Source organism: Chaetura pelagica, unplaced genomic scaffold, assembly GCF_000747805.2.
Source record: "Chaetura pelagica isolate M959 unplaced genomic scaffold, ChaPel_1.0 scaffold16, whole genome shotgun sequence".
NCBI classification, from domain to species: domain Eukaryota; kingdom Metazoa; phylum Chordata; class Aves; order Apodiformes; family Apodidae; genus Chaetura; species Chaetura pelagica.
Window position 1 is genome coordinate 1,750,935 of NW_009953721.1, and position 27,874 is coordinate 1,778,808.

The 27,874-nt window shown below is 39.0% G+C and overlaps 1 protein-coding gene across 1 annotated transcript in view; it reads left to right on the forward strand.

The window, feature by feature from the left end:
* Positions 1-22,682, forward strand: part of GRAMD3 (GRAM domain containing 3) — a 39,608-nt gene extending 16,926 nt beyond the window's left edge. Inside the window, exons 2-14 of the mRNA XM_010000465.1 lie at positions 4,693-4,815; positions 6,861-6,948; positions 7,259-7,325; positions 8,265-8,368; positions 11,482-11,577; positions 12,571-12,642; positions 12,758-12,838; positions 13,485-13,596; positions 15,225-15,347; positions 15,518-15,605; positions 16,415-16,516; positions 18,290-18,383; positions 22,641-22,682. Coding sequence (XP_009998767.1) covers positions 4,693-4,815; positions 6,861-6,948; positions 7,259-7,325; positions 8,265-8,368; positions 11,482-11,577; positions 12,571-12,642; positions 12,758-12,838; positions 13,485-13,596; positions 15,225-15,347; positions 15,518-15,605; positions 16,415-16,516; positions 18,290-18,383; positions 22,641-22,682 — 1,192 coding nt within the window. The remainder of the gene's footprint in view (positions 1-4,692; positions 4,816-6,860; positions 6,949-7,258; positions 7,326-8,264; positions 8,369-11,481; positions 11,578-12,570; positions 12,643-12,757; positions 12,839-13,484; positions 13,597-15,224; positions 15,348-15,517; positions 15,606-16,414; positions 16,517-18,289; positions 18,384-22,640) is intronic.
* Positions 22,683-27,874: the final 5,192 nt, after the last annotated feature.

The window sequence follows — 27,874 nt, forward strand, 5'->3', positions numbered from 1 at the left end:
CCTTCTGAAATAAGATGTGAGGCTTAAGAGTTTAGGCCTTTTTCCTGCAACATGTTCAGCCGGGTGTCCTTTCAAGCATTAGCACATTTCATCCTACCCAGTTGCAGTCATCTCTGCTTGAAGTATGTTGCTGGTATGTCCTCTGGATGCTGTCTAGATAAATCTCTTTATCCTGCTCCCTCTCCTCTGCTTTCAAGCCTGCCAAAGTCTGTAATCTTGATTTGAGATCCTGAAATGTTCTGCGTCTGTCCCTTTGGCTTTTAATTTCTGTAAGAATAACCAGTTTCTTTATCAGAATAAACTTGTGTATGGAAATAAGAATAGCTTAAATAACACTATCTCTTAGTATTTGGGCCTTTCCCACTGCTGCAATTCCTTTGTCAAATGCTTTTGTTCTGCCAACAACTAACAAGTAAATCCAATGGCTACCCAAAATCAATGATGTAATTTTATTTGTGACAGATATTTCCCAATACAGTGTACCAAGCATGGCTGTGGACAATAGGGGAGGAATTATTCCACATTCTTTCAGTTGATCATTTGCAATATCTCACCAGTCCAACTGCTGTTGAAAGATTAATCTTTTTTGTTTAAAAGAGACAAAGTGGGATAACAGGGCTTCTAAGGCAACATGATGATCCAATGTGTGCTCCACCTACAGAGGCACCGTTGCAGCAGTGCTGACTGCAAATCAGCCCAAGGGTAATACTGATTTGCCTGCAGTTTTGCAAACGAACTTGTAGCTAACATCTCTGGTTATTCAAGATGCCTTTTTCCTCTTGTATGACTGATTTGCAGTTTTCAGCTGAGGCACTGGTTTGTCGCAAGTTGATGTAGCTTCTGAACTTTTTAGATCTGTTATTATACAGACTGAGTAGTGTAGGTGTCCGTTGAGGTGGATCACAGGAAACTGTGGAAAAGTTTGTGTGGCTGTGGGGAGTCAAATACCATAACCACTGTACAGTTCTGGAGTCTTTTATATGTAAGAGGTATGCCTGAGAAATGTTCATGTCAGATAAGATTATACTGGGGTTGTTAAAGACAGTGGTTGTTCTTTAAGGCTTTCTTTCCAAACTGGCCTTTTACCACATCTCTCATTATTTCTGTTCAGTGCTTCTTATTCACACCAGATTCAAAGGGAACAGGGAAAAAGGTTATAATTTAGATTATGGGTTTTAATTTTTTTCCCCTTCAAAAATCCTTGTTAATACAACAACTTAATTTTCACAGGAAGTCTGAATTTGTCAGGTTGTGGAGAAGATTGGTGACAAACAACAAAACCTTTTGAAGTTCAGAAAACTTTCTGCAGTATGAGGAACTTGACACATCAAAAGTTTTTGTTAGCAGAAACTATTTAAAGTAGAAGAGATTAAGTTCGTCTGACTTTTAAAATACATAGATTAATAATGTACTTTTGACATTTCGTTAGAGTGAAGCTTAGTCTGTTGCCTTGATTAGTGTATAGCACTTTCCCTTTTCTGTTGTTTAATCTTAAAATATTCCATTCAGTTGCTACTGCATGTCTAAAAAAGGAAAATAAACATTTATTGCAAAAAGTTCAGTTAGAGTGCTTGCAACTGTTTATTTTAACTTGCTTAGATACAAGATATGATCCCATGGTAGGCTGAAGCCTTGGCTTTGAAAATACTCCCTACGGCAACAATTCTTTATTTGGAAACGTGAGACAACTTTTTCCTTTTTTTTCTTTTAGCTATTATTTTAAATAGGGTTAGTAGTACCAAATACTCAATATATGTTCTATTTGACAAAATATTTATATCCATATCAGAAAAATCCTGCTGTCACAAAGTTTACATGCTTTGCCCTGATATTTATAAATACAGTTCATTTATATGCAACAATTGCTAACAGTTGTAATGAGCCTCACTTTGTTACTTAAGTGCACTGGATTTTTATTTTTTTTTTCATGGATTGCTGACTTTTGTGGTCTCTTTATAAAGCATTTAGGAATCCTGACTCTCATGAAAATGTAAGGAGTGCTTTAATTTGCTTGTAACCGTATGAACAATATTGTACTAGTTTTAGTCATAACTGTGATCTTTTTTTCATCTCCAGAAGTTCAGCTAAGATTTTTCTGATATTTTAAAGACACCTACTAGGAACTCAGCTGCTGTTCAGACCTCTAGTTATCAGAAGTGTAAGGACAAATCCTTACCTAGTTTTTCATTATGTGAAGGGGGAGTATGCAAGGTAGATAAAGGACAGACATAGCAGGATAGTATCAGCCCCAAATTGCTACAGCCAGTGTTACTGTGTTACACAGGTGAGTCTCCTCACTCCTGAGATGTTTTGAGGGAAACTTGCTGCTTTTGTGTGCATTCTTCCTGTTCTTAGCTGCAGAAGAGAATCCTGGAGGAGTGACTGAACTGGCATGAGTAGCTCAGCATTTCCACGGACAACAGTCAGCGGGGTTAGCATGTTGAGATGCCCTAGCTCTCCATCATCGGAAAACAGCTAGAGGGAATGAGTTCAGAGAGTAGAGGTTCAGGAATAGTACCGGTTAATAGGGAAGACAGACAGGTTTACAGGTTTCACTGCAAAGTTGGGATTAATTTATGAGTGAGGGAAAAAGGAGTATGAATGGTAAGTAACTAAAGTGTTCAGAGAAACAAAATGTCTAACCATGCTGGCAGGTGTGAATGAACATCAAAACCTGTGCTACAGATATTTTTGAAACAAATTTGTGGTATGGAAGTGCAAGTGTGATTCAGGGTGCTTTGGTCAGTCAATAGCATTGTTGTGTTTGGCCAGAAAGCTGGTCAAGGCAATGATGGACACCAGTCAGGCTCCAGGCTCAAGCAATGGCATCTTTAAAACTGCGGTGTCATGTAGTCTTATTCACTTGGGAGCTTCCATGCTGCTCTGCTCTTCTGAAATTCAGCTGTAGTTGAACCTGATAATTTTGCCGTGCCTTGTTCCTCATCCCACTCACGTCTGGTGTTCTCTGGCCTCCCTTAAAACCTCGGAACTTGAGGGATAGAAAAATAACAGATAGGAAGACAGGGACTAAGACATTTGCAGGATTTGCAGACTTTGGGAATATAAGCTCCCCTGTGCTTTTGGGAATCACCTTGGATTTGCAGTTCTCTCTGCAAAAAATCTCAAGCACATAAAACTGCTTATTTGGCTATTTTAAGCAAAGGTTCTACTTAAACCTCTTGAATTGCCCATTTAACTTTAGTTTATGTTGGCCAAATATAAAAGCTGGTGCTTTGTAGTCAGGGCTGGTCCAAGAGGGAAATAATTTGTTTTTTTCTCATTTAATTCATTAGTGCTGTAGCCCTTTAAAACATACACAAGGTGTGACAGGAAGTGACAATTCAGTCCCCCTTTGGTGGTGATTTCTGAGGGCTCAGGAAAGATTAGATAAGGGAATAGTTGCTATATGCAAACATAAAAGACTCCTTAAGAACAAGTCCCAGCACCAGTAAGAAAAAACTCCATGGCTTTCATCCTGTGACATAAGCTCTAGTTTATCTTCTACGCAGGATACCACCTCATTAGATCTCAATTAAGATGTGAAGTGTATCTTCTGATCTAACTCACCAAAGTGTAATCAAAGCCATAGATCTTTTTATGCCCCTCCTAAAAGAAAATGGAGATTAAATTAGTCTGGGAACCTCTGTCAGCAAAGCTTTTGTCTTGGTAGGCAAGAAACTGTTTATTGTCACCTTCCCATGACAACAGTGGCTGTGTTGTTGCTATCAAATTGCAGAAATTAAACCTTATTAGGGAAAGCTTCTGTAAATGGGGTCATTCGGGCCAGGCATTAAATTAGTGGGCAATACAGTTTAGCTTTCTTCTTTAGTAATAATAGCATCCTGTAGTTTTTCTGAGGCTTTAGTCTTCCAAAGAAGGATGTGTATAATTGTCATGTTGTATTTTAAATTTGTGTCATTGTTCATACCCTGCTGGTAATTGCAGCTTTTTTTCTCTAAATTTTCTGAGTTAGCATTTTATTAGAAAATAATGAAAAGAGAAGCCAGGGAAAGGCTCTGACTGCACATCTCTTAGCCCACAGGCTCTAGTTTCTTAAGATGTATTTTTGAGGCAGTGTTATGTGCTGTGCAAGGGCAGAGCACTGTGGTGGCAATACTGCTTTTGTAAAATAAACCAAACACTTATAATACTTTGAAAAGACTCTTTATTGTGAAAAATCTGCAGGTGGACTCTTGATAGAAGCAAGTGAATGGCAATATAAGACCCTCTTTGCAGCATCGACTCACAAATAATCTGCTAAGCACTAGGTACTGTAATGAAGGATGTTTTTCTCCCAGCTTGCCAATCAAATTAATTTCTGTTAGTCATTGAGTCTGAGTAGTGAACGTGGAATGCATTTTTCCTAAACGAGACATTCTCTTTGAAACTGAAACAAGAGCTACAAATTTTATGAGTGCTGAAATATCCATGGCAGTGTTTCAGTTTTCCTTTCTTCGTTACTGAAATTCCGGTATGGCAGCTCAGAATACTGTTCAGATGTATATTGCTGTCAAGTCAATAGGTGAAGACTTTTCAGGACCTTAATATAAAAGATATGTCATAATTTTACTCTTTAATATATGCTGTATTGTCAACATGTTGCAGTGGCATTTGACATTGGTATGAATCCTGCAATAAACATTTCTGTATCTGGTTTTTGTTTGTTTGTTTGTTTGTTTTTTTACTCTACAGTTCAGATGGAGAAAATGGAACAGATGAAAAAAGGAAGGTGGGAAAATCACCTACTGTGTTGCCCCAAACCCCAGCCAGTGAAATGGAATATTTTGATGACCGGAAAAAAGTGGACATTGCTAGGTAATGACAGAAATGCTGACAGTTTTCTTCCAGTTAGGTAATCAGAATTACTACAGCCCATTCAAGAAGCTGTGCTGAGTGGCAGGCTTTATCAGACATCCCAGTTGTGGGTTAGCTTGCATGCTATGCAAATCAACAGGAATCAGAGCCACGTTCCAGGAGCTGCTCTGTTACCAAACACAAGTAGTCACAATAGTGGGAATTTAGACTTTGGGCTGGCTTTACTTCCATGTTCTAGGAAAAAATACATTACACTGTTTGGTATCACTGCTAGTTTCATCCCTTTCACAGTCAACTCGACAGGCAATCAAACTGAGCTGCAGTTTGAGTTGTAGGCAGCTCCCAGAACACTTCCCTGCTGCAATATTGATTATCCATGGTAAAGCTGTGACAAAAGTTGTTTGCTTTTTTTACTTTATGCTATGTATTGCATCAGATTATTGTAATGACTGCAAAAATAGTAATTCTTTCTCTGTCAGAGAACAGGAATGCATTTGAAACTCTTCAAATAAAATAAAATTAAATAATACTAAAATCTCATTTGAAGGACGTGAATACAAATTTTGCGTTCCTTTCACTTTGTCAACAGAGCAGTCAGTACACAAGTCAGCAGTCAACCTGACACTGTTTTTGGTAACAAGGCAGATATTTAAAAAACATCACTTAATTTCTTGAAGCATCTTTGAGGAGAAGATATTTGAAGAATTATGTATTACTCTTTTTTATTTTTCAAACTCTCCTTCCAGTTTTACCTTTCATATTCAATGTAATTGACTGTATGTTGGTAAGACCCTGACTTTTTTTAAAGTTTACTATTCATTTCAGTTTGTCTTGTACTTTACATAGGCTCACAAATACATGTACACATGTATTTTAGAGGTTTTTTTTCTGTGGGGGACCACCTGAGATATGCAGCCAGTGCCCTTGCTATCTTAATCGGACCTGTACAGTCTCTTTCCTAAATCCAGCTGAATCTCCTTTACACTTGGGAGTTCTCTTCCCTTGATGCTTACAGTTTTACTGGACAACTCAAGTTTAGGAAAGTAAAGAAGACTTATTATGCAGGATAAAGTGCAGTAAATGGAACTTTTCTTTCCCCATTGAATCTTCAGCAAAACATGTTCTTCAGGTCATTCAGCGTAGGAGTTGTGTGTTGTACTTTTCATTCTGTTCTTCAGTCTGCATCTAAAAGCCACTAAACAGAGCTACCTTATATTTACAGCCTATTTTTTTTCTATGCTAAATAGCTCTCAGAGATAATGTTCTTCACTTCCTGATTTATGAAACACTGTTACTTCACCTCTGGTTTTGTATTTCTGAACAGTCCATGTCATTATTTTCTTCTGCCTGAGCAAAGTAAAGTTACTTTCCCAGCCATCTGCAGAGACTTTCCTCTATCCTTTTTCTACTCTAAGGTTGTTGGGTTTTTGGTTGGTTTTCTTTTTCCAATATGACTGGCTGGAGCTGTACAGCTTCCTTTACAACTGGCACTCCCAGTTCACTTTTATCTCCTCTTAAGATTGCTGGCTGTCTTAATAATTTCATTGCACTATACTACCCAGTTCATAGCCACCCTATGTTTTTTTCTCTATTGTACTTTGAAAATTATCTTACATTTTGTAGTACAAGTTCATGGTTTTCAATACATCACCTTGTGCTCACAGCTACTCAGTTTTACTTTATCCTGCATTAGTAAATAACATGCTTTGAGTTAGTATACCACATGTTGCCCAGAAACAACTGGAGATGGAGCTAAGCACTGTTATAATGCATTCAGCTGCAAAAATATCTTAAACTTTTATATTATTTATTTCTTACAACTCATAATTTAAAATATTCCTTTAATATAAAATTAAAGGAAGAGCTTCAGTGAAGGCTGGCATGGTGTAAGAATAAGATATACTCCTCTTTATTGCTGCATAATCCTTGATTAATCAGATAATAGTTATTAGAGGATGAATATGTTTCATAGAAAAGCACATCATGTTGATAAATTACCAAGACTGAAACCAAGATTATACGGAATGTTTTTTTTTAATATTCAGAACAAAGAGCAGCACAGATAGTCCACTCCTGACAATGGATATCAAGAGTGACTCCAAGATTGAAAGGAAAAAACGTGCCTCAAATCAGGTAGGACAGAGGATGGACTTGTTTTTTTATATATATTAAGAGTAAATATGTAACTACCATAAGAGCGCCCATGTTTAGCAATATTGTAGTTCGTGGTTGTATAAGGACTTAGATGCCTTTTTCATCAGTGTGTTAGAGTCTGGGTGAAGCAGGAAATATACTTAATCACATAGCAAAAATAAGAATTTATTGTATGACAGTTGGGCAAAATGAGAGGGTATTGGGAATGCAGGAAGCAGAATAGGTCACTTGATGGTAAAAGTATCTAATAAGGGATGTGTCTCTGGGTGTGGGGCTTTTTGTTTTTTAGCTGAAGGCAAATGCACACTTTCATAAGCTGTTTCTAGATGTTCCCATTGATGAGCCACTGAAACAAAGTAAGTATTAACCCCCTTCTCGTTGCTGGCTGTAGATCTGAGACTGTGTTGTTGCCCACCAACTTTGGCGATGTACAAGAGGGACCACCTACATTTTAAAAACCTTAAACTGCAGCTAGGTAGAACTGCAAGGCCTTCATCTGCATGCAGTGGGTGTTCTTGTTGTAATCCTGCAAAACTTAAATCTTCAGTTGTTGGGCATCTTTGGGAATTGTAGCCTACTTTGCACTTCTTAGCAGAGTACCCTAATGCAACTTTTTTCTGGGACTGAAGCTTCCTTACTAAAGGCACTACTTAATCGAGACAGTGGTCATGAGACTAGCTTGAGTTTTTGCTGTTGATGATGCTTTAAGATTTAAAAACACTGGTAGGAGAAAGACTTAAAATGTTTAAAGATTCTGCTCTTCCCTGTGGCAGTTATAACAAGTGAAGTCGACATAGACATGTATTAACAAATGTTTCTTGAAAAGAATACAAGGAAGGCAGTTCATGACTGAGAAATGGTTTGTTCAATGGCTGTGAAGTAAAGCAGTGTTACTTTACAGACCAGACAACTGTTGCTAAATGCTTCAATCTAAAACCTTTCACTAAGCTTTTTACATGTTCACTATATAGCTACATGAAAACTAGTTTAAAAGTTTATAGGAAGCTAGGTGGTAGTTTCTCCAAAAGTATTCTTGGCTTCTGGATGCCTTTTGCATGTTATGCATTTTAGTGTTTGCCCTTGAGGTGTTCTGAGTCTAAACTTAGGCCTGTGAAATCTTCTGAGCTTGTCAGTATTAAACTTACTGAACATTTTGAAGTTTGTTGCTGTTTATCAAAAGGTATAATCCTAAACATATTATGTCTTTGAAAAAAGAGCAAAACAAAGGCCAAACTGGTGACAGTTGGCTTGGGTTGTGGTTACCTTAAAGATTATAGAGTATCTTTTTGTTTCAGGTTTTACCTGTGCTCTGCAGAAGGAGATTCTGTATCAAGGAAAGTTATTTCTTTCTGAAAACTGGATTTGCTTTCATTCCAAGGTTTTTGGTAAAGACACTAAGGTTAGTAAAATACGTATCAGGACAGTAAGTAATGCTATCCTTTAACAATTAATTAATCACCAGAAGTTCAGATTATTATGCAAGGCAAGAATACTAATAATACTTCTACGTGTTACTGAATGCAAGCACTGTTCAGAAGTGATGCCTGAAAGTCATTTTATAACTGGAGCACTATGATTATTAAAGATGAAGTCTCTCTCCTAAGGATTTCCTGTCTGAAAAAAAAACAGACTAAAGGAAGACATGCACCAGTGAGGGCGTTGCCAAGCCCAGTAGCACGAACTGTACAAAATGTCTCTCTTGGGTAAGTATGGGAAAAAGGAGGAGGAAGAAAGGCTGAAAAGGACTACAAGACTGTAGTTGGGCAACTGGAGGGAAGGATCAAACATATTAAGACAAAGAGGAAGAACCAAAACTAGCTTCTGAGTTGAGTAGCAAAGATCTTTGAGGGATTCTTCTAGCACTCCCACATAAACAGAGAACAGGGAAAGAAAAAACCGTTTGCTAGGTTTTTACTTGTGAGCTAGTGTGGAGCAGCAGTGGGACATGAACGGATGGGAAGATCCTAGTTTACAAGACAAAAATTTACTCTTTCTTGGTTCATATAGGACCCACCTAAGGCTTGAGCCCCCTGTGGTAAATGATACGCATATGGATAAAAACGAAGCCATGTCTTCCAAAAAGATTTGTGTTCTAGTTCTGTTGAGTTGGAGGTTTTGGAGTGTTTTCCTTCCAGCTGCCTTCTTCTAACCCTGCATCACACACTTAAAGCTTTGTTTAGTCAATAAAGCAGGCACAAGTTTTTAGAAATACTGTCAACAAAAGAAAAAGGAAAATTTAGGATATAATGAAAAATAATGTCATGAGAGGGGAAGGAGGAAATCCATCTTGACAAGAAGAGGAACCTTTTTAGTAATCAGATACACTAACAAAAATTCCAAGAGAAGAAACCTCCATTGCTGAGAACTTATAATACAATTTAAACTCAGTGGTAAAGTGCTTTATTGTGAGAAATAGCAGGTATACTAATAAATTTTTCAATGTTAACTCTTTTATCTATGGAATTTTTTTTATTGAGAGCCATGCAAGTCAGGAGATTTGAATCTGTGCTGTAAATACTGTGCACATTCAAAAGCAAAAGACTGATTCTGCAGGATTAATAGTCTTTGAAAGACATCACTGTCTTTCCAGATAGTTATATTTTGAATATATATTTCCATTGAGTCTTTCCTGGAGCTAAGCATTATCTTCTGCATTTTAGTTGCCTTCCAGAGTGCCTGCAGGTAGACTTTGTTTCCTAAAATAATTATCACTCCACGTAGAAATAAAGTAGTTTGCAGTGACTTTTATCATTTTAATCTAATGCTGGGGTAACAGTGCAGTAAACCTGTACTTAATCCCACTTAAGTACACTTTAGTCTTGATTACAGTAATGTTATCCATCAAAATAACATGCAGTTGAATGCCATTAACATCTCTGATTTAAGGTTCTTTGAGGTGAACTGAACCAATTAGAAGAGTTCTAAACTGTTTGGTTTTTTTATCATTACTATTAGCAGGATTTCTGCTGGAAAATCTTACGGTTTTATTTTAGTTTGGTTTATTGTATGGTTGTTTGTTTTTTTTAAAATTATGCAGATTCTGATCTGACTGTTCTAGGATTCTGATGTTTTCCCATCAAATACATATGGTAGGTGTTCCCTTCTCCCTGCTCCCAGAAAAAGCTGTTTTGAAAACCATTGCAAAATCTTTGTGGAATGATACAATATCCAGTGTAAGAAGACAAGGAGTAGTGGAGGACCTGTTTAATTACCCAGTGTGGCTTCCGAAGCAGGATAAAAAGAGCTGACATGTTCAAATCAATAGAACAAATTATGACCAGATTCACAGAGTCTTAGACCAGGCATGGGACAAAAAATAATTAAAATTATATGCTTTGGGTTGGACTGGGCTGTATTTTTTCTCATAGCACACTTTTTTAACAAAACTGCGCTCTCAAGAACATTTTTCTAGCCCATAGATGGCAAGCAGGTACGCAGCTAGCCATGTATAAACAGTGACTGGCAATCTTGCACCCAAACTAATGCACAAAAATGTATTTTTTGTTAGCTGGAGCACTTTTTCATTTCCTAGCTTTGTGTTGCTATTCCAAAAAAAAGTTAACAAGGTTTTATGAAACTTTCGCAGATTAACTTCATGCTTCTTCTGCACTGACATGGTTTTTTTAATTCAGTGCTATGATCACTTGTTGAACAATCTTTGAACACTTTTGATCTTGCTTCCAAATTCCTCAGGTACTTGTGGCAGTGTGTGCCAATGGAATTTTTAGCAGAAGCTGCATCCTAAGTGTGTGTATCTGGGATTGTTATATTTGCCTAACTCACTAAGCTCTAAGATTTTCAACTGAAAGTCAAGCTAGGTATTCCATCCTATATAGTATGGGGTTTACAATAAGAGCCCATACAGAATATCTGAAGTGAAGGACTCTGAAACTTAGCAGGCATGAAGCTAATAGAGTTGGATGTAAACATAAAGCAGGAAGGAAAATTGAGAACTTTTCAATCTGTATGTGGACAGTCTGGATATCACACACAGGAATCAGTTTAAGTCAGTGTGTGTGTATATTGGATCTTTCAGCATCACTGAAGGATGAGCTGTTTACTCAGCTGCATACTGCAAGCTAAAGGATCTGTAAGTGGTGAGAATACTTTAATGTTCATTCTTCAACAAGCCTCCCTGTCTCATGTGTTCTGAAATGTTTTGTTTCTAAACGAAGAAGCCTAGCTTTAAAAGTGGTTTGTTCTGCAGATCTACAAGGAACTAAGGCAGTAGTCTTGGAAGAGGCAGAAGGGATCAGGACAGGATGACACAAACAAGAGCCTGGATTGGCATCTGATAAAAATAGAAATAAAAATAGTTAAAACATAGTAATAATGTAAAACTGTACCTTTGGATGTGAATTATTAGTATTTTGGGACACAGCAGAGAAATCTTGAAGTGAAAAGTGTTGAAGGTCTGGCTTATCACAGTTGGTGGGCTGGCTCCTTGTGAAAGAGCATGCAGATTTGTGTATGTGTATTAGGACTCCTAACACCACATTTATCTTGTTTCAGATAAGTATACCTGTGCTCTCAGTGACACTTCTGAAGAAAACCAAAACTGCTCTTCTTGTGCCAAATGCTCTGATCATAGCAACAGTCACAGACAGGGTAAGCACAAGTAGAGGACAAAGGTATTGCACTCTGCCTGCTTTCTTTTTATTTTTCTACTGTTTTTTTCTTCCCTCCCTACTTATTGGCCGTGATATGAGGCATTCTTGAAAGTGCCAAGTGTCTGTTTAAACAACTATAAGAATTGGTTGCATCTCAGGTTTGATACTTGGGACCCTGGAGTATCTGGTTTCTTAGGTTATGACTCTAGCTTCTTCTGCCTCTTTTCTTGGGTCAGGCAAGGACCATTTTTATTCCTCCTACTAACTCACTGTCTTTTTTCTTTGCAGTAAATAAAGCTATGTAGAACTCGGTGAGAAAATAAGAAACGGGTTTGCCATGTGCTATCTGTAATCTATTATTCCCTATTCTCCAAGATTGCTGAGTAGTGACTGGGGGAACTGAAACAGTTGGGTTGGGAAGTGCATGCACAGAGGGTTACCTGCCTTATTGGCAGCTCTCATGGTATTCTTTAATTTACTTGGGTCTCTTACCTGACCAGCGATACCTTAGATGCACAAAATACAATTGTTTAGGGTTGTTTAGGGTGATAGTCAGGAATAGTAATTGCATCAATCAGTAGAAAATATTATTATCCTAAGGGCACCATTAGAACCAGCCCATTTTTATTGCACAAATATTATGTGGATGCAGGAGATTGTACAAAAAACGAGTTACGGTTTTTTGGTTCTTTGTAAAAAGGTAGGTGAAACATAGTATTGAAAGTATTTTTTTAAAAAGGAACAGATCTTGACTATGCTCTGCTTCCTGCAGCAGAGCATAATCACTTTTATGTGCCTGTTCCGTGTTTCTTGTGATTAACTAACTTCATGAGGGTCATGGGCTTGAGCGGAATGGAGATTTTTCCTACTATATGAAGGTTCTTGAAAATAGTTACTTGATCAGCAAATCCACGTGTCAATTTTCTTCAAATAAAAGGAAGCTTATACTGTAATCCTTTTCTCAAACAGTTTTGGAACTCTTTTTTTTCAGTACATGTTTGTCTCCTTACTCTCCAGAGATACCACCTACAAGCTATTAAAATCTATCTGTAGACATCTTGAGGTAAGTACTAATGGGAGTGAAGTTGGTGTGTAGCTTTGTTATTACTGCTTTCCTGCTTTTAAATGCTAGGTGGTTTCTGAGTGTGTTCCTTGTTAATATTTCTGCTTTTTTTCAGGATACAGGCATGGGCAACAGTCCAAATCCCTCTTCTGCAGAAAACAGTTTCAGGGCTGATCGTCCTACAAGTCTGCCCTTGGTAACTGGCTTAGATGTTTGTTGTTGCGTGGCACCTTTAATGCAAGTACTACTTAAAATGTCTGAAGAAAGGAAACTGAAGGAAATCATACCTTTTTCCAAAACTTCTGTTGAGTTTTTTAAAGTAGGAATGACGGATGTGGGTGTAATTTGATATGATCACATTCAGTGTATATACGTGCATATGCTTTGGATATATTCCAAGGTGTCTATGTTCTATATCTCTTTAGCAGTCATGTTTCACAGTGCTCTGTACTGACTTAAAATTGGTTCTGCCTCTGCCATGAGCAGTTTTTAAAGTGTTTTTAGTTATAATCCTTCCTCTGGAGGCAGTTCAGACATCTGAAAGAGCTTTGTAGTCGCATATAATGACCAGAGAATAATTCTAGTAACATCTGTCCTAGACTTCTCCATGTGTCTAACTTAAGTCTCTTCACTTAAATGAAGACAGAGGATGCAGCTTGAATTCTGGTGATCATATGGGGCTTATTTTATTAACTTGATCTTTACATCTTGATATCTGAGGTTGTTGCTAGTTAAATGGTTTTAAGTCTGTAATTATTAGTTCAGTTTCTAGAGGGAGGTCAGGAAATACGGTTGTCTAGATTTAGAAGAGGGCTGAGCTTTCTTGTGACTCTCCCCATCAGGATTTCAATGAAGACTATTCTGATCTGGATGGAATAGTGCAGCAGCGGAGACAAGACATGGAAGAGTCCAGCAGCACAGGTTCACAGACCCCAGAGCTAGAATGCTTCCAAGGTGAGTGGGATCATTTAGCCTCAAGAAAAAGAGAGAATGGCTTAGCTCTTAGATTTGCTTCTGTAATCCCCTTCTGATGTGGAATCTACATTCCTCACAGTCCTGGAGAACTACGTGGTTTTTTAAGTCTTCCTCAAAGCAACAATAGTTGTGCCTCCATTATTATAACTCTTACAACTTATTATAATTCAGGCAGTGACTTGTTCAGCAGCAAATCTTATTTCTCACTGCTGCCTACTTCTCCTTACCCATATCTGTTCCTCGTATCCCCAGTCAGCTATGCTAGTAGAGGTAGAAGGTAGAAGATGTTCTTCCTTTAAAAAAAAACAAACACCACTATTCTAAAGTAGTTGAGCTCAATGTAACTTTTTTTAACCTATCCAGGTAATGTTCTGTACCAGAGTGGACTTTGATCACCCAAAAAGTTACTTCAACATGTGTTTTTGTGGTTTTGTTGTTAAACCTGCTTTTTATTCTTTGTGGTTATTAAGACACTTGAAGATACTGTCCAAAGATGTTTTTTAATTATCAGTATGGTTTGTAGTCTCATATGCCTTAAGTTGTTTGCCTTTTTAGCAGAAATGATGTCTAGAAACTCACTGCTTATTAAATTCATGAGTACAGCAGAACTTATTTTATGTAGCACATGCTGAATGTTATTAGCAAGACCTAGAGTATTACTCTGCTGTACAATTAATATATAGTAACACATAATGCATTTTTATGCATTATTTTACTCCAGGTCCCATCTTGACTATAAAATAATTTATATAGGAAACTTTTACCATTAGTTTTAAATGCAATAGTATGATTTTAATAGCAATTTGCTGTCATGCTAGTTTTTATTAACTCATCTTTTTTTCTTTGTGTCACTTGTTCAGTGCTGTGGTTTGGGGCTCTTTGCATTCATTGGTCTTTGTTATTTACTGTGTATTTTTAATTATTTGGTGATGCTTGTGAAGCAGTAACTAAATTGTGGTGTCATCACTTGCCAAATGAACATTTCTGGATAATAATTTAACTTGCTGTCTTACTTCCTTATAGCTAATAATTACTTTAAACATTTTCATTTTCTACAATTAAAAAAACAAACAATACCCAGTTGAAGAACCACCCTGGAAAAACGAGTTCACGGCTGGAGGGGAATACATCTGTCTCATGTGATTCTGTTTCTTGGGTATTAATAAAGCAGTCCAGGGTGTGCAAGTAAAGCATGAACAAAACTGAGTGTGAATGGATATTTCTGTCCCAGCTCTTTCAAGACATCGTCTGCATCTAAAAAACAAGGGAGCTATAATCTCTTTTTAAAGTAACAATCCAATATCTCCATTTGATGTTGCTTTTAAAGTAATTTAGAATAATTACTGTAGCATCTGGAGCATTTTTGAGAGGTTATTTTTGTGTCTATAAAATCATCTGACTGGAAATTGAGTGGTAACCTTCAAAGTTTGCACATGTTGCCATCTTTACTGTTTTAAGGTAACTAAACCAACTGCTGCTTTCTATCTTAAGTCCAGAAATGCACCTTTCAAAAACCTCCTCTTCCCCTATTCCTTGACTGTCTTAAGCTGCCAAGAGCTTCCTTTCACTTCGCATTTCAGCTTTATTAAAAATCTTGCTTTTGACAGATTACCATGTCGTTGAGACAGAGACTCACTTGAAAGTTTCCAAGGCTGAGGCAAAGTCTGTCCGTTCAGATACACACAGTCAGCGCGGACCTGACGGAAAAGCCCAAAATAGTCCTCAAGATGGTAAGGAGTCAAGAGCAGATCTTCAGCTGGAGTTTGTGGAGATATGTTTGCATAGTATTAATGCACATAATGTATCCCTCTGTTTATACTATCTGTTGCATGCTTCAGAACACCGTTTGTGTGCTGTGGTCTGCTTTGATAAAAGTAACACTTGCTTCTTTTTCTCTCAGGCCATTCTGAAGCCTTCAGGTTCCTACACAAAGTGAAGTCACAGAAGCTCTTATCTCTGAACCATATACTTGTATTTTATGCAATTCTGTAAGTTAGCACTAAATACCTGGATTATCAAAATACTCAGAATTATTTCTGCTTACATAGGTTAATATAAGTGTCACTTGAAAAAAAAAATTATAGGGAATTGTGGCCTTTGTACTTTTCAGAAGTAGAAATGCTGGAGCAGGCTTACTTAACAGGCCCTTCACTTTTAAAAGGAAAAAAATCATAGAATCATAGAATCCTAGGGGTTGGAAGGGACCTCAAAAGATCATCTAGTCCAACCCCCCTGCCAGAGCAGGGTCACCTGGAGCACATCACACAGGAACCCATCTAGGTGGGTTTTGAATGTCTCCAGTGAAGGAGACTCCACAACCTCCCTGGGCAGCCTGTTCCAGGGCTCTGTCACCCTCACAGTAAAAAAAATTTTTCAGATATTCACCTTGAACCTCCTATGCTCCAATTTGCACGCATTACCCCTTGTCTTATCACTGGTCATCACTGAGAAAAGCCTAACTCCATCTCCCTGACACTCAGCCCTTACATATTTGTAAACATTGATGAGGAAAAGTTTATTTGGTTCAGATAATGTTAAAAGGGTTTAACAGGTTCATTTTACATGTCACTTAGTAAAGTCATACTCAAGGCTGAGGTATTAATAATAGTCTGAATGCCACTAATAGATATTCCAGAGGTGTTTCTTAGAATGATACCTTTATTATTCAACATTTAGAAGTAACGATTTAAGTGGCTTTTAACATTGAATTTATCAGGAACCTCTAAAGTTGCCTTACTATTTATTACTACTGTTACTACTATTACAATACGATGTATCGTATTTTTCTCTTTTACAGTGTTTGTGTATTAATATTTTCTACCTTCTACATGAGATATAAAATCAGTGTCCTGGAGGAACGTCTTATTTCCATCACGTCTTTTGATTCACATATCAAGGAGTAAGATACACTCTGTAAAATTTGGGGCTTTACAGTTTTTTTCCAGTATTTGTCATGCTCATCCATTTTCTTCAGATACCTCTGTGATGCTGTAGTGCCCTTGCAGTGTTTTAGTGTCCTGTAGTTCTTGTGTCTGCACTAACCTCATCACCTCATCTCACAGCTTTTTGTAAGACTTTTAGTACCAATGTGATATATCATCATCATTGAGAGTGTTTCAGATATCTGTGAGTATCTAATGTGTAAACTGCTGAAGTAGGAAGTTTCTTTCCAGAGCAGTGATTTTGTGGAAAAGTTATATCTTCTGTCTTCAGTCTTAACAGCATTTGATTAGCCTATAATGACAGAAGGTACTTCGTAATTATTGGGCTAATATACCTGACTTGGTTATTTCCTAAAGCTTTGGCCTGCCTATATCCTCTTTAGAAACCTGTGTCTTGTCTTGCTAAAATAAAATTATTTAAAAAGCAAAAAAGGAAAGAAAACACAACAAAAACCAAAGCAAAAAAAAAATCCAAACACACCAAGGGATAGTTCTTTGTATAGGGAACAGTGCCATATTTCCATTCTCAGGTGACTCATGGATGTCATCTGCCCCTGCATATGTCTTCTTTTTTTTTTTTTTAATATCTGTGTTGCATGGATAGGAAATACACAAGTGTCAAATGGAGAGGCAGTGCAGAGGCATACACCACAGCAGTGTGCCACTGTAAATTCTGTCAGCTTCCTGTTCTTCTGTTAGGACAGAAGGCAGTTAATTGTACACCACAGAAAATACTAGTCCATTTATTCAGCATTAAATTTTGCATCAACTCTTCTCCTGTTCTTATAATAGTATTTTTTTCTGAGGTGCTCAGAAAAACACAGCTTAAAAAGTAATTCAGGAATCTCACTGCAAAATCGGCAGCCACATGCAGTGTGAGTGGGAATGCTGACAGCTGGAGAAGAAAGCACCAGCTGAAAAACAGAGGGAGGAAAATAGCATTCAAGCCTAACTGTACCTTGGCTGACTGGAACTGTCTGCTAAGTGTTTCAAACCAGTAACAAGTTCTTTAACTCTTAATTCAGCTCTCTTCAACCCATCCGTGATGAACAGGTCACTCTGACAACGCACTTCTGTTCATGTTGAACAGTGATCATGCTGCTTAAGATCCAGCTGCCCTCAGGTGTCTTCTGTGGAAACAGTAGAATTTGTATGTGTGTGTCAGAAGACAGAGCTAGGTTCAATTAAAAATGAATATGGAGGAAATGGTTCTTTACTTGAAACAAGCTTGCATTTGTATTTTAGCAATAATGCAAGGAGAGGAGTACACCTACCTCTTGTAGTAGCCAATGTCAAAAGCCATTTTCCGAATTTTGGCATGTTTTTATTAGCAGGACAATGCGTCCTGCTTCTGAGGTACTCTTGCACAAGAAAGTGCTGTTTTCTGCTGGTCTGATCACAAGCAGGATAAGATACAGGGTGGTCTAATGTGCACTTCTGCGGTGTTATGGGGTTGAGTTTTTTTATTTCCTGCAAGTCACAGTACGTAGAACTCGGGCAACTTTTCAACTTAATTCCAGTGGAAATAGCTGTAAAGTTTTCCATCCAAACTTCTGGAGCATGAGATCACACAAAGAACATAGTCAATAGTGTAGAAGTGACCTAGGCCTTGGTTTCTGTAAACAAGTACAGTTCACAATGTTGCCATTGTATTGCCATGGACATGTGTATCTTAATTCAGTTTTCCTCCTTCATTTCTGTCACGCTTACCTTTTTGTTCTGTTTGACAGACATCCAGTGCACCAAGGTTTGGGATCTCATCTGCAAATTAATGCTGATGCCCTTTGTGATGAGTTAGCTGCTAATCTTATAAAATTGGAAAAGGTAACTTCCTATGATATAATGCAAATGTTGAAACACTAATCAGGTTCTTGCTGAATTTCTATCATCTGTTACTTTGAAAAGTGCCGAATTACCCCCAAATTTGATACCAGAAGCTGACATGTTCCTAGATAAAGGGCTGCTTTTTGGGCTGTAAATTAGCCTGCGCACAGGCAGTGGTATGTCTAAATGTTTTGCCTTGAGCTGAAGCTTAGCACCTTGAATACAAATAAACCAGACACTTTGATTACTGTTGCATGTAATTATTCCAAATTTTCTTTTCTTTGTTTGTTTTCATCAAGGCTAAGGATTCTGAACTTTACCTTTGTTACTATATGATGAAATTTTCTGTCTGGGGCTTTTGTTTGAGTTTGGGGGTTTTTTTTATTAAGAAAAACAATGCTGGTTTTCATATATAGTCAGCCTTGTCATGCCATGGCTGCAATCTGCCTGTTTCACTTGAGTAAATACTGCTGCACCAGTGTGTAATTCCCTGTACCTAATCTTTTAACATTCTGTCATCACCAACATTTGCTGGCTTGAATTGGAAACCTATTTAAAACAATAGCAGGTATGCGGACCTTATTTTCACTGTAGATGTTGTAGTGAGCTAACCTTGGACAGTAGTCAGATGTCCATCCAGCCACTCCTCACTTCCAACGTCCCAGCAGGGCAGGACAAGAAAGCTTGTGAGTCAATAAAAAGGCACAAAGATTGTTTACCAGTTACCATTGCATGCAAAACAGATTTTACTTGGGGAAAATTAATTTAATATAGTCCCCATTAAAATAGATGTGGGTACTGAGAAACAAAGGCAGTTAGTAGAACACCTTTCTTTCCCCCTGTCCCAGGCTCCATTTCACTGCTTTGCTCCTGAATCCTCACCCCACTCCCTCCTCCCCAAGTGGGACTGGTGAGGGGTTACAGTCAGTACATAGTAGTTTGCTGTTTGCTGCTGCTTTATTCCCCCACTTTCCCTCTGCTGCAGTGTGGGGTCCTCCAGGGTTTCCAGTTATTTAGGAAATAACTGCCTGGTCTGGCATGGGCTCTCCACAGGCTGCAGTGTGAACATCTTGTCTGCCATAGAGCTCTTTCTTCTCAGATTTTGGTGTTCCTTCTGCTGTTTCTCCCTATCTTACTCTCCTCCACTTTTTGCTGTTTTTCCCCTTTCTTAAATACACTTTCCCAGAGGCTCCACCATCTTGAGTGAGGGGCTCAGTTGTGCCCTGTGGTGAACCCACTGGAAGCTGCTGGAGCAGCTGCACCCAGCCTGGGGCAGCCCCTGGCTTCTTCCCACAGCAGCAGCCCCTGCATCCCTCCCCGCCCCACCCCTGCTCCCAAACCTTGACAGCTGCACCCATTACAGGAGTATGAAATGTTATGTGTTGGGAATACGTACACTGGCCAAGCATGAAAAATTGTTAGTGGAGCAAAAACAAAAGTTACTTGAATTCCTGTATGTTTAAGTCACATGGGATATTTTTGCCTCTGTTTCTAAAACTGAGTGCATGCTAGAGTCTTTCCGCACCTTTTTTTCCCAAGTTTCTCAAATAGCATAAAGCTAATACTATATGATATCACTGTTTACCTGTGTGGTGTGAGTTTTACAAAGACTGCCGAAGAACAGTGACTTTTCCTCCCATGTCTCCACCCCCTTGGCTGTGAAAGTCTAGAGTAATGTGAGTATAACCCCTCCAATATGCTCTGGATAATAACGATATGAATACAAGGATAAAATGCTGACCAGATGATTACCAGATACAATCTTTAGCCAAATTAGGTCATTTAAGAAGTTGCTGCTCTCTAGCTGCCTGGGACAGGCAGGCAAAATGGTTCTTTGGAGACCTTTGCTGCATTTCAGTGGGAAGTCAGCCAGCCAGCCCTTTACAACAGTGCTAGGCACTTTACCACTCAATTATGTAGTCTTTGCTGGGAAATGCTGTAAAAGGCAGCTCAATGGTCAGATCATTCATCAGCTCCCAGAGAAATAACCTTCTGTCCTGAATTAAGAGTCTTAAGTCATGTATTTTTTTCAGCTAGTGCCTACAGGATTAGACCCTTGCAGCCTTACCTTGTGTTTGCCAAATACTCAAGACACAGCCAGCTGCTGTGCATGCAGACTGAGTTTTGCCCGTAGATGCACATTGCCACATCCTGGTCCTTTCACATCTAGATAAGCAGTGGTTAGAAGAGGATGTATGATGCCGCTCTTATACTGCAAAACTGGTAGAAATCTAATAGCTTTATGTTCTCTGAGAAAAGTTAGTGCAAGTGCTTAGTTGTTTAAAAAGCCTTAGTGAAAAGTTCTAGTACTTGGGTGCAGCTGGCCTCAGCAGCAAAGGTAGCATAAAAGCTCCAGTATAACTTACTGTGTCTCGTCTCACTTCCTGTGTGACCACAGGAATTACCTAGGTTAAAAACTAAAATTACTCTCCAGTTAAAAAATGTTCAGTGCAAGAGTATGTTGCAATGACTTTTGCAGTATGACCTTGTGGTTTTTACAAGCTCTAGTTCATACTTGGAATCAAGAAATTACAGCAGCTTAGCACAATTTTGCTTTGACATTTAAGTATGTTTAACGAGTTGTTAAAACGTACCATATCTATCAGAGGATAAAGCATTAAATTGGGGGAGAGAAAGCATGGTCTCATGTTACTCATACCCTTACTCTAGCATAACTTGTGAAAAGGAAATTGTGTATGTGTTAAGTTACTCTTATAAAATTAGGTGCTTCTTACTGTTTTCCTTTCCTCAAAGTGACTCTCTTGAAAATGGTGTGCATCTGGGCTATAAATCATGAGGTAGGACTAAGAAGTTATGTCCTTGAACAGGACATACAATGGGTCCTCAAAGTCTGAAAGCAGCTGTGGCTAAAGCTGCCATACCTGGTGACTGCTGCTTACTAAGATACAGAGAACACACGCCGTGGAATGTGACCCACTATATTCCCTGCTTTCTTCTTTTAAGGACCAGGAGATGAAAGATGGATAAACAGGCTGTGTAAAAGAGGTCTGTGCAAATCGTCCTTAAGGACATGATTGACCTGCATTGCCTTCAGTGTGTAACTACAGAATCACAGAATCCTAGGGGTTGGAAGGGACCACGAAAGATCCTCTAGTCCAACCCCCCTGCCAGAGCAGGGTCACCCAGAGCACATCACACAGGAACATGTCCAGGCAGGTTTTGAGTGTCTCCAGAGAAGGAGACTCCACAGCCTCTCTGGGCAGCCTGTTCCAGTGCTCTGTCACTCTCACAGTAAAGAAGTTCTTCCTGATATTCACATGGAACCTCCTATGCTCCAGTTTGCATCCATTGCCCCTTGTCCTGTCACTGGTCATCACTGAAAAAAGCCTGGTTCCATCGTCCTGACACTCGCCCTTTACATATTTGTAAACATTGATGAGGTCACCCCTCAGTCCCCTTTTCTCCAAGCTAAAGAGGCCCAGCTCCCTCAGCCTTTCCTCATAAGGGAGATGTTCCACTCCCTTCATCATCTTTGTGGCTCTGTGCTGGACTCTCTCAAGCAGTTCCCTGTCCTTCTTGAACTGAGGGGCCCAGAACTGGACACAATACTCCAGATGTGGCCTCACCAATGCAGAATAGAGGGGGAGGAGAACCTGTCTTGACCTACTAACCACACCCTTTCTAATGCACCCCAGGATGCCATTGGCCTTCTTGGCCACAAGGGCACATTGCTGGCTCATGGTCATCCTCCTGTCCACCAGGACCCCCAGGTCCCTTTCTCCTACTATAGGACAATCAATACTCTAAATCTGGAAAATGGGACTAATGCTGAGAACACCTGGTTTTGCTGCACACATTTCATAGTCAGTTGTGTAGCTGAAGGTGTTACAAAACTATTTGAATTATCCACTTAAACCTGAGAGCTGCAGGGTTGAAGTCTGAGGCTTTTCCTTGTTCAAAATTCAAAATAATGTGGTTTCTTGTCCCTTTCTTTCTAGTTGTAGGTTTTTTTATGTCTTGTTTTCTCATGCCTAATAAGGGAGAGAATGTATGCAAGGAAATTGCAGGAGATACTCATAACACAGAAACTAGGTGTGCTGCTGGCTGATTGTATCCAGATGTTTCATTTGACTCTAGTGCAGAAAACATTTCACATGAATACCACTGGTATGAATAGTTGTGGCAGAATTAACAGGCACACAGAGAGTATATTGAACACTATGTCTTGATTTTATTTCTTTTTAAATACAGCATAACACTTCCTGCCTCCCAATTATTTTTCTCTCTTTTTCTAAGATACAGAACAACTTACAAAAACTACTAGAAGATAGTGAATGAAACATCAGTGTTCTTGGACTACTTCAGACCTCATTCTTCTCTCTTGACAAGCAGTTCCAAAGGACCTCTGCTGGCCAGAGTCCAAGCTTCTTTATGTTCAGTCCAAGCCAAGCTTAAACTACTGTAAAGCTCATGTCATAATGCAGAAAGTCATTTTATTCTTGAGCATTTATCTATATGATTTGAAAGCATACATGTTTTGATCTACATGTATCTATGTGTTTTGAAAATAAGGGGATTTTGCCTTCTCTATTGCGTGTGAATTAATGGATTTTATAGCTTGCTTGATTCTAGACTTGCTTACACCAGTGCAGATGTGATGCAACTCCTTTTACCTCAGCATTTGCTTTCTGTCTATTGTCATTGAAGTGTAAGTGAGAAGAATTTCAGTCATGACTCAAGTGCTGAAGTCTTGTGTGAATGAACTGGTACCTGTCTTGGCTATGGTTATGGATTGGTGCTGTACTCTTCATTTGTACTTATTTGTGCCCTGGCATCCCAAAGATCAGAAAACAGACACCTCTGCATTTGGTTATGTCAAGTTATGAATGTTCAAGGTGTGCTCGGTTCTCAGGTGCTGCAAATAAGCTGAATTCCACTTTCTGTGGCATAGCATCACCACTGAGTGTAACGTCTGCTTCTACTGGGCATTCAGTTTTCATATAAATCAAGCTTCAAATATATATGGACTTGCCAACATACAGTCAAGTTGCTTATGAATAGCAGTATGGGTGTGACATACCTGCACAACCTAGAACTACTAGGCTTTTTTGTCCACTCGGGTGGTCTCTGTCTGTTAAGTTAATCAGTGTGAAGACTGAGTCAGCTTTCACTGGAGTTGTGTGGCCTTTTGGTCAGATAAACAAGTGCAATTTGTGTTCCAGTTCATGGAAATCTAATTTTGATATGTGGCTCCAGGAACCAGATATTTCCACATAATAGGAACTGGCAAGTTAATGTTGCAGCAATACAATCAGTAGAGTGAATGAAAAAGTGAACACCTGCTTTGTTATATCATACTATTTTTTTCACAGTGCCTAAGATAGGACAACTGGGGATTTTAGCTTTCTCATTTCTGATTAGTTTTTAAGAAGCAATATTTAGGATATAATAACTAGTATCTGTAACAGTATTGTTTATAATATGCTGTGCATTTTATAACCATTTCTGTGAAATGTACCTACTTTGTTTAAATAAAGTTTTTTAAAACAGATGACTCAGTGTTATAACTTGGATTAACCCAGATCCATCCACCATTTTTAGTCAGCTGTGTGACTCGTGATCTGAGTAGGCTTGTACCTCACAGTACAAAGTTTGTGCAAAGTCCAGTACCCAACAGAAACGTTTAAGAACTGCATCTTGATGATATGCTTCATCTTACTTAGCTGTACTTGAGGTCTTCCTGGACTGCAACAGTGGGAGCAAATTTGGACCTCAGAGTTTTGAGGAAACGCTAATAGTTTTCTCATGTTTCCTCCTTGAAGAATATCAGATGGCTGTTGCAATGTTGTGAGTGCCATGCGTGCTTTCTAGTGGGCCTGCCTGGCTCAAGTTTCCATGTGAGCATGGCCTGTCAAAAATCTGTGATTCAACTGTTCTCCCCTTTCCAGCATCTGCCTTTCCTCCCTCAGCTCTCATGAAGAGGATGTCTGGAAAATATCCTACTTTTCGGAATTCAGTGCACAGTTGGGTGATGTGTAGTACTGCAGTTCCTTGTACTCCCAGTACCAACTGGGAGACAGAGCACCAGCAAGACTGTGGGGCAGAAGTTCAGAAGCTTGAGTGATTTCAATCCTGCCATTCAGTGTTGTGACCGAAGAGGAGGGGTTTACCCCAGTCCTGTTTGGGGTGTAGGGGGTAGGCAACACCAGCAGTGATGAGCAAGGAAAAAGTGCTAACTGCGAGGGTGGGAGTCAAGCAGATTAAGTGGGCTTCTTCTCCCAGCAGCTGTGGTAGGTAGTGCAGACAAAGGCCACAAGGAGGGGTTTTGTTGCTTTGCAAAGGTGTGGGGAAAGATATGTGATTTTAGGGGAGTCTCGAATCTACATCAAAAGTTATCACACAGTGTTAGTAATGGTCACATTTGTGTTTCTTTGGGTTTATTTTTCAAGTTTTGTCTGTCATCCCTCACAGCTGGAGCACAGCTAGGTTCCACCAACCATGAAGGACCTACTAGTAGTACAAAGTTCCAGCAAGATGCTTTGAAGCTGCATATGTATGGAACGCAACAGAGACACATCACTAATGTTTTCTCTAGCTGTAGTTAGAGACCCAGTTATTTTTTCTTAACAGTCTTAGCCCAAACTTTTTTAGTTCATGTGAATGCTTATTCTAAGGGAACAGCACGTGTTCTGTTTCTTACATCAAGCCAGCTGCTTGCTTTTCCTCCTCAGAAAATTAATTTTGAGGAGACTCCAAAGTTACATTGATGGCTGTGGGTAGGACATTCTGCTGGTGTCCAGCAAGTGAAGTCCTTACATGCTAGCCTGGAGACACTGAAGTTTTTCTACACCTCACTGCTGTCAACATGTACCAAATGCCTAATTGTCATTGGGCAAGCAGGGGGCAGGAAACATGGAATTATTTTATAGATATCATTTTCTGGTGTTTGGCAGTTCACGTCTTCAGGCTGCTGTCACGAAGAGGAATCTTTTCTCTCCCATATCCCCAGTTTTTACTTTCTTGTGCATTTCCACGATAGCAGAATAGAGAAGAAAAAGGTAGTGTGGGTTAGGAGAGGCTGTTTGGGTTGAGGGGTTGTTGAACTGGTTTCTGCCAGGTTAGTTTTCTGAACTGGCTTGTGCTGAGAGAATATCAAGCTTATGATACTGTTGATGTGAAAGGTTAAAGCTAGTACTCGAAGGGCAAGTATTATAAAACCCCCTCTGAGCAGAACATGAAAGGTATTCCTATTAAAATTTGCAGAAAAGATGAACAGTTTTGTGTGTGTTTTATTTTAGTACTATCACTGCTTTCACCTGAACCTTCATGCAGGTGTGTAGAAATGCTCTCCACTTCCTGATATGTCTGCACTTTCTAAGTTTCCAGCTCATAGTCAGCTGACAAACACCAAATAAATCTCCAGGGTAGTGCAATCCAGACCTTCGCATGCTGTTGCTCTACTGGTTCAGTTGCAGCTACTAGTGAGGTAGAATTCCCAAGAATGTAAGAGATTCTGCATTTACAGAGCAGGTGTGACGTGCAATAAAGATCATGACAAAGCTATTTAAAGGCTATTTAAACAGAAAACTGAGCAAACAGTTTCTTTTGTGCTCAGTGTGTGTGCTTCTTTAAACAGTAGAAGAATAATGTATTTTCAAAGGGTTTTGCTAGCACCTGCTTTCACTTTGCCTGGTGAGACTATCCAAGTCTGACATACAAATTTGCTCAAGTGAGAAAATTGACTAATCTCATTTGGCACGTCCAGGTTTATGGTTTGAACCCTGTGGAGATTTCTGCAAAACATGATTGCATGTAGTGAGACTTTACTGAAGGAATGGATTTTTTTCCTTTCTTGGGTTATAAAATCAGTGTAACACAATTTCGTAATTGTAGAGCTTCAAGATAGCCTGTTGTTCAGCAAAAAGCCACAAAAAAATATATGCCAATAAATTTAATTTTGTTTTCTCTTAAGTTATTCCATGTTTATCAGCAGCCTTCTTGGATTTTAACAAAAACAAAACAAAACAAAACAAAAAAAAAGCCCAATGTTTTGGGTTTTTTTCTTTTTTTCTTCCATACTTGGTACTAACTCCATTGTAATTTACAAGCAAGTGGTCAAGCTGCAGCATCTTAGCTAGCAGACTTCAAGCAGGAATTCCAGATAATCATGTTAGTGAAGCCTTCCCAAGGCTTGTCTAGTACAGACAGTATAAGTGTATTCCAGCTATCCCCTACTGAAGTTACAAATGGTTTGCATTAATCACTTCACCTTTTTCCCACAATGGGCAGCATGTGTAGAAAAAAATCTTCCTTCTCCTGGAAGGCCCAAACACCTTTCCAAGAGTGTTGCTGGTGGTGGAAGGAGTAACCACCCTGAAACGAGATAACTGTTTACCAAGCAGATAACTGTCCCTAAAAGCTTGGGAATTAGTTCCTTGATAGAAATCATTGCTCTCTATGTACATTTCATACTGACTGGGCTTGCTATCTGCCAGCATTTGTGAACTCAGTCTTGGTAGCTCTTCCCCCTCTCATTTTTTTATTTTGTCCATTGTGTGTGGAGCCTGTGCCAATGCATTATGTTGTGTTTGTCATCTTGCCTGGCCAATTTTTGTACTCAGTTCTTTTGGATACTGCTTGAAAGCTCATTATGTTCTTAAAGTTGATATATTTTCTCAGGCCTTCCCTAACAAACAGCAAGCTCCTGTCATGATGCATGCTGATGTAGTAACCACATCCTATTCTGGAGGTGTGATTTCTCTCTTAGGCTTCACAACAAGGATTTATTAGTCTTTCGCAATGCAGGTCTTTGTACCGTAAAGGCCTCTTCAACTGTTGTTCTCACTTAATGGTTCTCACTTAATGGTATTCATAAGGTAATTTTCCACTGAGTAGGCTTTTTAGCAGTGCTTAATAGAGATTAAAGAAAAATCATTCTAATGTGCTGTGAAGTACAAAAATAGAAAAACAGCTCTTCACTCTATCTACAGGTAGATAGATAAGGGCTCCTTCAAAGAAGAAAAGGTAATGAGTAACTTAATTATAACCTTTCATGCTGGATGTAGCGCTAAGGGCAAAACATAGCTCTGAATCCTTCCTGCACTTGCAGCTTGCTGTCATGGCAATGCGCACAGTGGCCACACTCTGGAGCAGAGGCAAGGTGAGAAGAAGGACGCTGTTTCCACAATGTACGTAATGAACCATGAACCTTCTCACAGCTGAATCATGTGAAAAATTAATGCTTTGTGATGCTGGCTTTTGAAACTAGCATGACAACTTGTCCTGTGCTTTCCCCAAAACAGTTCTAAGCAATTCCACTGACAGTACACAAGGAAACAAACAAACAAACAAAACCCCACATAAAACCAAAACAAAATACCAACAAGCCTACACTGGCTGATTTGGAATAGTCAGCCTCCTAAAGGCTCTGATCAACACTAATGGCTCTGAGGAGGATACTTGTTGAGTGGAAAGATTTAAACTTCTTGACACTGGGAAAACACCTCCCACACTTCTCTTCCAAGGCATTT